At 33.9% G+C, this 10,486-nt stretch overlaps 1 protein-coding gene across 1 annotated transcript; it reads right to left on the reverse strand.

Moving 5' to 3' along the window:
• Nucleotides 1-1,116: 1,116 nt before the first annotated feature.
• LOC147845381 (GTPase IMAP family member 7) lies at nucleotides 1,117-4,922 on the reverse strand. Its single transcript, XM_087243793.1, has 3 exons — nucleotides 4,282-4,922; nucleotides 2,716-2,775; nucleotides 1,117-2,542 (listed from the first exon to the last, which is right to left on the reverse strand). Exons 1-3 carry the CDS (start codon nucleotides 4,316-4,318, stop codon nucleotides 1,638-1,640), a joined length of 1,002 nt encoding a protein of 333 aa, XP_087099919.1. The 5' UTR covers nucleotides 4,319-4,922; the 3' UTR covers nucleotides 1,117-1,637.
• Between the last annotated feature and the right edge of the window lie 5,564 nt (nucleotides 4,923-10,486).

Raw genomic sequence — 10,486 nt, forward strand, 5'->3', positions numbered from 1 at the left:
TGGGAAAGTGGCGTTTAGTCTAATTTTATATCGGGATACAGTTTAAATTAAGCCTATAAACTGGATGCCAATAAAATATTGCCCAGTGTTATAATGCTAACTATGTATTATATTACCTTATATTACCTTTAGTGTGCCATAATGTTACCTTAATATGTATTAAAATGTTTGAAAATCCCAAATATCCCACAATAATCAGAATATTTGAAAAAAAAATGTGTCAACACCCATTACAGCATTACATTGCAACACAATTTATCAGTGATTTAAATTCCGAATTTTAAACAAATACTAAGACACACAATTATAGCTATTATCGTGATAGTGGGTGTGTGGACGAATACCAGCACACAAAACAATAGAATAATAATGTTATGAACATTAATGTTTTGAAAGGTTGAGAACTCCAAATCCATCAGTAGATGCTGCTGAATTAACCCAAAGTGATGATTACACCTTTTTCAGCAGATAGTCCAGTCAAATAAAATACTTATGCTACTGCTATTATACAATACTTCTGAACAGTTTGTTAAGGATTGCTTAGAGATTCATAATTTTTAGCCTAGAATTGGAAACATTTCAATAAATGTATTCTAAATGTATTCTTAACTTTAACATATGCTGGAATAGTTGACGGTTCTTTCCGCTGTGGCGGCCCCAGAATAATAAAGGGACTAAGCAGAAAACAAAATGAATGTAACATGAAACCATACACTGCAAAAAATGCTTTTCTAACTTAGATTTTTTTGTCTTGTTTCTAGTCCAAATATCTACAAATTCTTAAGTCAAGAAGCATTTATTTTTAGACAAGCAAAACCTATTGTCTTGTTTTAAAAAATAATATGCCAAAATGAAGTGAGTTTTTCCTCAAATTAAGCAAAATAATCTGCCAATGGGATAAACAAATGGGGTTACCAAAATAATCTTATCACAAATCGAAAAACAAGATTATTTTGTTTATGCCATTGGCAGATTATTTTGCTTAATTTGAGGAAAAACTCACTTCATTTTGGCATATTATTTCTTAAAACAAGACAATATGTTTTGCTGTCTAGAAAATGCTTCTTGCTTTAAGAATTTGTCGATATTTGGACTAGAAACAAGACAAAACATCTAAGTAAGAAAAGCATTTTTTTGCAGTGTGAGAAAGATGTATCAATAAATGAGAATTTTTGAAAAAAATTTCCAGTTACAAATTCGGAAATTAATGACAATTGTAAACAAATGTAAACTTTCACAATCCATATGGTAATGCTTTTTTTTTTTTAGATCTTTTAATATTATTTATTTTGAACTTATATCATTGCACCCATATCCCAACAAAGAACACTTTCCCTTACTGTTTATAGTATTTATACAAGTTCTATTAGGAAATATCTTTGATCTTAAAGATTAAGGATAACCTTAAGGATTAAACAATCACTAAATTACCAACCATTTAGTGCACACTCTTACAAAAAGAAAAAAAAGAAGAAAATAGACACATTTCTTCTGTTAAATTGTGTTCCTGGCACCACCATAAGCACATTTGGGGTTTTCTATTGTGGACAAAAGATCAAACGGGGAGTTACAATGGCAAAACATGGTGAGTAATTAATGATGCAATTTTCTAAACTTTAGCAAATATCACATTTATCTTAAATACGAAACATTGCACAAATTCTTCTGGAAATGTTTTCATTCACTTGAGTCTCTTCCACCTCCTGTCTCACATTCCTGCATTTCTGCTTATAAAAGCGCTTAAACTCTTTAAACTGCCTGTCCTTCTTTTTCACTAGCTCATTTAACTCTTTAATTTTCTGCTCTTTTTCTTGCCCGGACTCTTTCATCTGTCTGATCGTCTCCTCCAGTTTTGTCTTCTCTTCATGAAATCCGTCTGTTAACTCTAATATCTTCTGATCATACAGCTTTCTGAACTCTTCTTCTTTGTCCTTCAGCATTTTCTCCACATGCTGAAACATGTCACTGGTGTAATATCTATCCTCATTCTTGAGCAGCATCTCATCAACCTTATCCAGAAACTCTAAAACCTGTGTGCGATCGTCAACTTTAGTGTTGTCGAACACATGATATCGTCCTCCACATGACTCTATAAGGTCTTTTAAATCACGTCCTGCTTCTTTAAGTGTTTTTTCAATCCCCTCAGTCAGTTCATCTCCGTGTGTGAAGAGGATGATGGTGTGTTTTTCTGCTGCTTCTCCAAACACAGCTCTGATTTTCTTCACTGCATCTTTCTCTTCTTTTGTGAATGGTCCAGGCTGGATGACCAGGATGATGGCGTGAGGTCCAGGAGCTGTCATATTCACACATTTACTCATCTCCCTTATGGTTTCGGCTTCTGATAGTGTGGTGTCAAAGATGCCCGGACAATCCACCAGCACCAGCTGACGCTCGTCCACTTCTCCAGTCTCCTTCCAGCACTCTTTGGTCACAGATGAAGCACTTTTAGCGGCTCTAAAGGCTTTTCTGCCCAGCATTGTGTTTCCAGAAGAGCTTTTACCTGCTCCTGTCCTCCCCACTAGAACCATTCGTCTTAAAGACACTGAAGGATAAAGAGTAATAAAGAAATATATATATATATATAAAAGTAAATAAATCAAAATGCAATAGTTAACTGATTAAAAGCATAATACAATTCTTCATGAAGGTTTACCAAAAATTAAATTCAGATTGAGTCAAACAGACAAAAATAACACCCTGTGTTGACATACTTACTATTAGGAGGCTCAAATTCATAACTGTCCCTTCTTTTTCTTGTCTGACCATCGTCAGGATCTTTAAAAAATGCAAAAATGTGTTGAAATGATTAATAAGAATACCAAAATTTAACATATCAATAGCGTATAGATTTTAATGACTCAACCAGTGACAAATTAAATGCCACAATATTATAAATGTACAAACGTGCCCCATTTGAAATAAATACCATAGTCATTTTTACTAACCACTAGTGTTTTTTTTTTTTTTAAACTAGGCATGGGCTGGTATATATTTCTGATGGCATGATAACCTTGGATAAAAATATCACGGTTTCAGTGTCATGGTATTGTGATTACTGCTCTAAGATATGTCCTATTTTAATATCTGGGTAAAAAAAAAAAAAAAAAAAAAACTTCCACCCATTGAACAAAAAACATTTTATTTTAGGAAACATAATTTTGTGAAGCAGTAAACATGTCGGGCTTGAAAAATGTAAATAAATCATTGACTTTTGGTCTCTTCATTAGTTTTAAAATTACAGATTTCTTTACAACACATTTAAAAAAAACAAATAGGCTACAAATACCTTGGGAATGGTATAACAGAAAATTATTGCGGTTTTAAAAAGCTGACTTTGAAATTTGGATGAGAAACACAGGAGAAAACATTTTTGAAGCATAAAAGTATTTTTATTATTCTCTCTCTCTCTCTCTCTATATATAGACATTTTTCGTGAAGTACTGAGGAAATATACTATTTAAAGTAAACAGAAGTTATTTAACTACGCGAAATCTGCCTTTTTATGCATTTGTTACAACTAACCCTCTGTCTGTTACAGCTTGCCCCGCAGGTTGAGTTAATAGTAATGTTTATACTCCTGGCACTGTTGGCAATACTGCACATAAACCACAGGTCCGGCGATCATACAACCAGTGGTCATTTTTAGAAGAGGCTTGTGTGTTGTTGGTAAAAAATATGGTTTGTCTAACCCTATTACTTTGTTCATTATTTGACCAAAACCAAAAAGTGTTGCTTTGTGCCCCGCTCTCCCCTACTTCCCGAACTCTCATGGTACGTGCGCCACCCTTACGGCGGCAGGCGCTGATTAATATAGATACAGCAACCAGGACTTTATAACAGCAGGTTGACTACGTGTGCACCTACTGTCCATCGGTCACCTCTATACACAACTTTCCTGATTTTGAATGCAATATATTAATATGCACTTTTTGTAAAGCTGCTTTGAAATGATACTCAGAAAAATGCTAATCAAATGAACTTGCATGAAACTGTATAAATATAAAACTTCCACAACTCATTAAAGTTCGTAAATAACATGGTTCAAAAACACTACAATAAATTACTATGATGGTGGTGTTTTTTCGTGTGTGTCCTTTTTTCAAAATACATACGCGCGTATACACAGATAACATTTTAAAACTGACTACATTTTGTAATCAACAGAATCACGAAACTAAATATAAAACAATCAAAACGAAAGTACAAGAAACGAGAAAACTGCGAGGTAGTAACATATCAAGTTTAAGCCAAATATCTGTAGTACATTTATATTGTTGTTACCTTTTGGATCTGCTGTTTCTGTTTTAGAAGACGACATAATTCAGGTTTGGTGTAGATTACAGGAACATCCACGCAGGTAATGGCGGATCTCCTCGATGTAGGCGGATGAATGTTTAATGTTGACGTGATGAGGCCCTCTGCTGGAGGAACAACTGCAACTTCAGGCTACACATAAAATAATGTACATAAAGGGCTCAGATGCAACAAAACACTGTTGAAGCCCATCATATCAGGGGGAAATGGTTTAAAAAGTCGAAATTATGATAATCTTAAGCTGTAATTATTCATCTTTAAATAATCGTAATAGTAATCAACTGTAGATGATTAGTAGGCCTACACCCTCTACTAGTTCAGCTGAATCTGACATGGCTTCAATAGGGTGAATATTTTAAAGACTAAAAATGGAAAAGGAATCAAAATGTATGTAAAATAACCAGACAATCAAAAGTAAGTTCCTTGACAAGTGTCTTTTTATTTTTTATTAATGCTTAAAGAACAACATTTGGAACAATACCAAAAGAAATGGGAAATAAAAAATAAATAAATAAATAAAAAATGTCAAGAGTGCACATAACAAAACATATATGAGGTAATGTGTAAGTATACCGGGCCTTGTGAAATTAAATGATTTTAAAGGTTTCAAGTAAAAAAGAGTTTTGATGGCTTTTTATTAGTGCTTTGCTTTATGTTGTTTGTATAATGTTTTTATCCAATTACTATAGCAGGATAAAGTGTTTTTTCTTGTGTTTTCTTGCGGTTTTCGTTGGTGTTTCTGATGACTTCACAGCGCCCCCTCCTGGAAAATAGTGGAAGCGCTTGCTTCAAAAGTGAAAGTGAAAGCAAAGCTGCAGAAGATGCGCCATTGAGAGTCTCTGTTGTGATTAAAGGGATTTAATGTAAAATTCAATTTGAGTAATTATTGAGTAATTAAAAGTCATTATTAATTTGTAATTAATCACTATTTTGTAAGCAAATTACAGTATATACCTGGGTCATGGTTTGACTTTTACAAAATGTGAAAAGTTTACTTCCTGTAGTCGTTACCCAGTTTATTTATGATAAGCACAGACGTACACTGACTTAATCTAATCATAAATGGTGCAAATGGCCACAAGAGGTCCCTATAGTTAGGTATTTTGAATAGTGTCTGGATGCAGCCTTTATGATACAAGCTGATATTGCATCACTCAGCGATGCAATAGGCTCGTTTGAGGTGCGCCTCGCCTTGGCTGCATTGTAAACGAGAGCAGGCGTGTGCAGTAAGAGGACTCAAAAGGGCTCAAAAATTACACCAGAAGTCGGACACCTGCTGAATCTCGCTGTTTAGCAACCTGGAAACGTCACCAGTGGCGGAGATCTCGTTCGCGTTTTTTATCGCAGACGAATGACCTCATGAAAAAATACTATGGTGATTTATAGTAAATATTATTGCATTTTAAACATGCTTTTTCAGTATTGGGTTGTGTTTATAGTTGTTGTGATACCAGAGCAACTATACAATTTAAATAGGCTATTTTATAACATGGTTCAAAAGCACTACAGTATACATTACTATAGTATTTTTAATATGGGAGTGGATGCAATAGAAATATCACTGTTTTTACAAAAAAAATGGTTCAGAATTACAGAAGATGAACAGCTCATTAACTAAAAGGGTGTATTAAAAATATAATTCTGTATATTCAACACACGTTAAAAGAATAACAAAATAAACAGCTTATACAGCAAGAAAACTTTCAAGAAACCTAATTTGGCTACATTATAAATGAAGTAGCCATAGCAAGATGCTTTTGAGTGACGGGTCATGACAAATGTTTGTTTGACAAATAAATTCTTAGGGGGTTAATTATATTGACATGCTTATTAGGTCTATATAAACTGATATTACTCCAGCCAGACTAAAATAAATAGCCCCAGACTTTTCCAGAATAAAAACTATTAGACTGTAGGAAAAACTGTGGAAATGTTCTTGGTCTATTAAACATGACTTTTGAGTTCATATACATATACATATGTGTGTGTGTCTTGTTTACTACACCCTTTTCACTTCTCATCTGAAACCACACAAAGATGAGGCATAATGACAAAACAGTCTGATTACCTTTGTATGTCTGAATATATGTATATATTGGATTGACTTTAATGGAATAATGCTGCATAAAAATTACTATACAAAATTCACACAAACATACAAAAAGTGAAAATGACAACAAACACGACTTTAAACTGAGAGAGAAATACACACACAAATCCTAATGATTTATTAGTAACATTTAGTTATATTGGATAGGTCACGTTATGTTTTACAAAGATGTGTTTTGTTTTTGTTTGTGTGTAAATCTAAATAAATAACCATATGTAATTCTCTTTATGACTTTTTTTAATTATCAACGAAAATACAAAAAAAAAAGGTATTCAACAAATCCAGGTATAAACCTTAGTAAAACAAGATAATAAAGTGTAATGTGTCAGTCTCATCCAATCAGCATTCAGCTGTGTCGTCAGCCAGTCGTTTCCCATCATGCTTTTGGTAACGCAGTCTTTTGAGAGCAACTGTGGCCGACTGCTCTGTCCGAGGTACCCGTCTCGCGATCGCGAGAGTTTTTTGGCGCACGTCAGCGTGACATCAGAGCGAGGCGAAGGCAAGGCGGACACATTTCTAACCGGCATGCATCTTGCGGTGATCACCGGTGATCGATTCTGCGCAGATTTGGCCAAATCAAACGAGCCTATTGTCAGACAGAATGCACTCAATGGAGTGAGTGATGTCACTGTGAGTAGGATTAGGGGTGGGGTTTGGTGAGCATATTAAAAGCATTGGATACAGCTCAGACTGCACTGCACCAGGTCTGCATCCAGACCCCTCTTGGTATTTAAAGGTATTTTAATTCTCAGTCAGTAAATTTAGGTTAATGGCTTTCATAATGATGTAAATGGTCTATTTCTGCAAACTGTTGTGTTTGAAATTGTTAACCGAGCGAATTGTTGTTGATATGTTGCTTTTCACAGCTCATTTACTGTGCACTGCATACAAATACATGATAATGCCCTGTTAATGTTTAATAATTTATAGTAAATTTGCTTTGTGTTGTATTTTTTTACTTCTAGTTTTCACTGTGTTTATGCTGGTTTCAGAATAAAACACATTATACTCATCAGAGACTCTCTGCCTCATTTAAATGAAACCAAGGACTGCTACTAATGGCTTCTGCAAAAGCTGTTTTTCTCCATATAAGATGCTGGCATTTGTGGATTATTGTTAGCTAGTTGAGTAAAATACTGTACATTATTATTATTATTGATTAATGACTCATATCTGTTTAACTATTGGATCATTGTAAATTAGTTCTATATCTGTTTTCCTTCCATGAAATAGGTTAAAAACATACAAAAGAAACAAAGTAAGGAGTAAAGTATAGGAATACACTAATAAATGCAAAGAGCTGAAAAAACAGCAGGAGTGAGAGACTAAATGTGTTTGATTCAGCTTTCTATCGCATTCTGTGTATGTTTATTTTTTATTTTGTTACAAACAGTTTCTTTTCTTTAAGTTTATAAGATATGCTGTAGATACTCAGAGAGTTTTTTTTAAACATTTACAGATATATCCATTCATTTTCTTGTCTTCTTATTCCCTTTATTAATCTGGGGTCACCACAGCGGAATGAACCACCAACTTATCCAGCACGTTTTTACGCAGCGGACGCCCTTCCAGCTGCAACTGTAATAGTGGTAATACAGATTCATTAAGATGAATGACATGATATTAAGAGTTTGCATGATTGATGCTTTGGTGCCCCTAGTGGTTAAGAAAATGCAGGCGTTTTTCTTTAAGATGTCCTTGCGCAGCTACCTTAGTTCAGCAGACGATTGCTGATGCTGCTACTGGTAAGCGTGCTCTGAACATAGGAGTGAAAATATTATGATTAAAGTGTGTAACATGATTATTTTTGGATATAAAAGAGTGATTAAGTTGTAAACAAATTAATAATGCTTCTGATCGATTTAAACAATGAATATGTATTTAGAAATGCAACATTATTGAGCTTTGTGTTTCTCATAGTAAAAACCGCATGTTGATATCATAGCATTGTATTAGAGAAGGACGCAAGACCACACTTAAAGTGACAGTGTTGTTTATTCTACATCTTTTGTTTGTTTCAGTTTTGCCTGCAGTATATTGCCATTACATGTGATGTTATGTAATTTGATTTGTTTCTCAGAATAAAAAGACACTGAGAATCAATTTTGGAGGGTTTATTACTTTAAGTGGGTGACGATTGCAGCACAACACAACGCAGAGGTCAACAATCGTTACACAACCCATCTCTGGGAAACATCCACACACACACACACATTCACACACACTTGACTCATACACTACGGACAATTTAGCCTACCCAATTCACCTGTACCGCATGTCTTTGGACTGTGGGGGAAACTGGAGCACCCGGAGGAAACCCACGCGAATGCAGAGAGAACATGCAAACTCCACACAGAAACACCAACTGAGCCGAGGTTCGAATCAGCGACCTTCTTGCTGTAAGGCGACAGCACTACCTACTGCGCCACTGCGTCGCCTACAGATAAGTCTCACAAGGATTAAATTTTTTATTAATTTTATTGTATGACGATATGATCTACAGAATACTTTTCTCACCAGGATAATCTTGTCTGCCAGCAGGTCATCAATATAGTTGGTATGAATTTAAATCATTGTCTTTAAAGTTATAGCCCAGAATCTGCTTCTTATGTCAGAATTAAAGAGGAGGAATTAATTTTAGCAGATGAGGTTTGGCTAAAGCTCAGATAAAGTTTTCAATGAAATCCCAGGAGATATTATGAAATAAACTATTTTAGCTATTTTATACCTCTTATCTGAAACAAAAAGTGTAATATTTACTATCAGATATAGTGCTATGGTGCAGATGTTTATTGATGGTAAACAAAGTGCAAGATAGATCCCAGAAAATGATTTTTTACTTAGTTACTAACTTAGAGTTTCCAACTTGTTTCTAGTCTAAATTTAGACACAAATAGACTAAGAGTGCATCTGCTAAATGGCAATGCAAATAAATACACATTCATAAATGAATGAGGATTTCTAGGGCAAGAAAACATTTTGTTTTCAGAAATAGTAAATATATATAAAAAATCCTTAAAACAGGCAAATAATTAGCCAGTGGGTTAAGAAAAGAAAAGTATTATATATATATATATATATATATATATATATATATATATATATATATATATATATATATATATATATATATATATATATATTATTTTTTTTCATTTTCTTTCTTTAATATGTAATTGCTCTACTGGCTGTTTATTTAGTTAGTTTAAGGACAACCCACTTAATCTTGACTTATTTCTGAAAACTGCTCAGTCTGATCTCTGAACATACACTGATCTGTTTCTGTGTTGAATTTGTTTTCAATAACCCCAGTCTATACAAATGTTTCATCAACATCATTTATAATACATTTGACTAAATTATTGCCAAACTAATATAAACGCCAGAAGGATTGCGACTCCTTGCTTTAGATTTAAACACCATTTTTTTTTCCTTGAATCTCTCAACACAATTGGTTTCTGTGTGAAACAGATTTATAATGTGTGCAACAAATGTACAGTATCTGTCACGTCTAGTTGCGTTGTGTTAAATGAGTGAAAAGGTGGAGAATCTAAATGCAGCTGAATGATATTTATTGCACGTCAAATGGAAAACATAATTGGAAAACATTGATTAAAACAAGCAAGCAAACGCAAAGAACACACTGCTGACATGTGAAAAGTAACTAAAAAACAACTGACAATGAAGGCTAAAAGAAAAGGGCATATAGGGAATGAGAAAGCCAAGGAAACTAACAAGGGTTAGCAAAGAAACTAGATAAAACCTACAGTGATGAGGAATGGCATGAATAAACATAAGGGCATAACAGAAATAAACAATAGGACAGTACAGGGACTGTAACAGTATGCAGCAGGGTAGAATGACATTTTACTTAAAAAAAAAGAAACCAACACACAACAGGTTTACATTAAACTATCGAGACAATAATAGATTAGTGAGATGTTATGTTGAATGATAAATCTAAAGTGTCTCCTATTTTCCTATTCTCCTAATCTAAATCTCCTTATCAACAATTAAAAAAATGTACATGGATGATCTAGTTTTTGGAGGACAAATATAACA

This window comes from Danio rerio, chromosome 3 (genome assembly GCF_052040795.2).
Source record: "Danio rerio strain M-AB ecotype USA chromosome 3, GRCz13ab, whole genome shotgun sequence".
Classification (NCBI taxonomy): Eukaryota; Metazoa; Chordata; class Actinopteri; order Cypriniformes; family Danionidae; genus Danio; species Danio rerio.

Coding starts and splice junctions, on each gene's coding strand:
- LOC147845381 (XM_087243793.1), bottom strand. CDS start 4,318: ATGTCGTCTTCTAAAACAGAAACAGCAGATCCAAAAG. Junction 2,776..4,281: donor AGAAACAGCAGATCCAAAAG/GTAACAACAATA, acceptor CATTTTTTAAAG/ATCCTGACGATGGTCAGACA. Junction 2,543..2,715: donor TGAATTTGAGCCTCCTAATA/GTAAGTATGTCA, acceptor TTTATCCTTCAG/TGTCTTTAAGACGAATGGTT.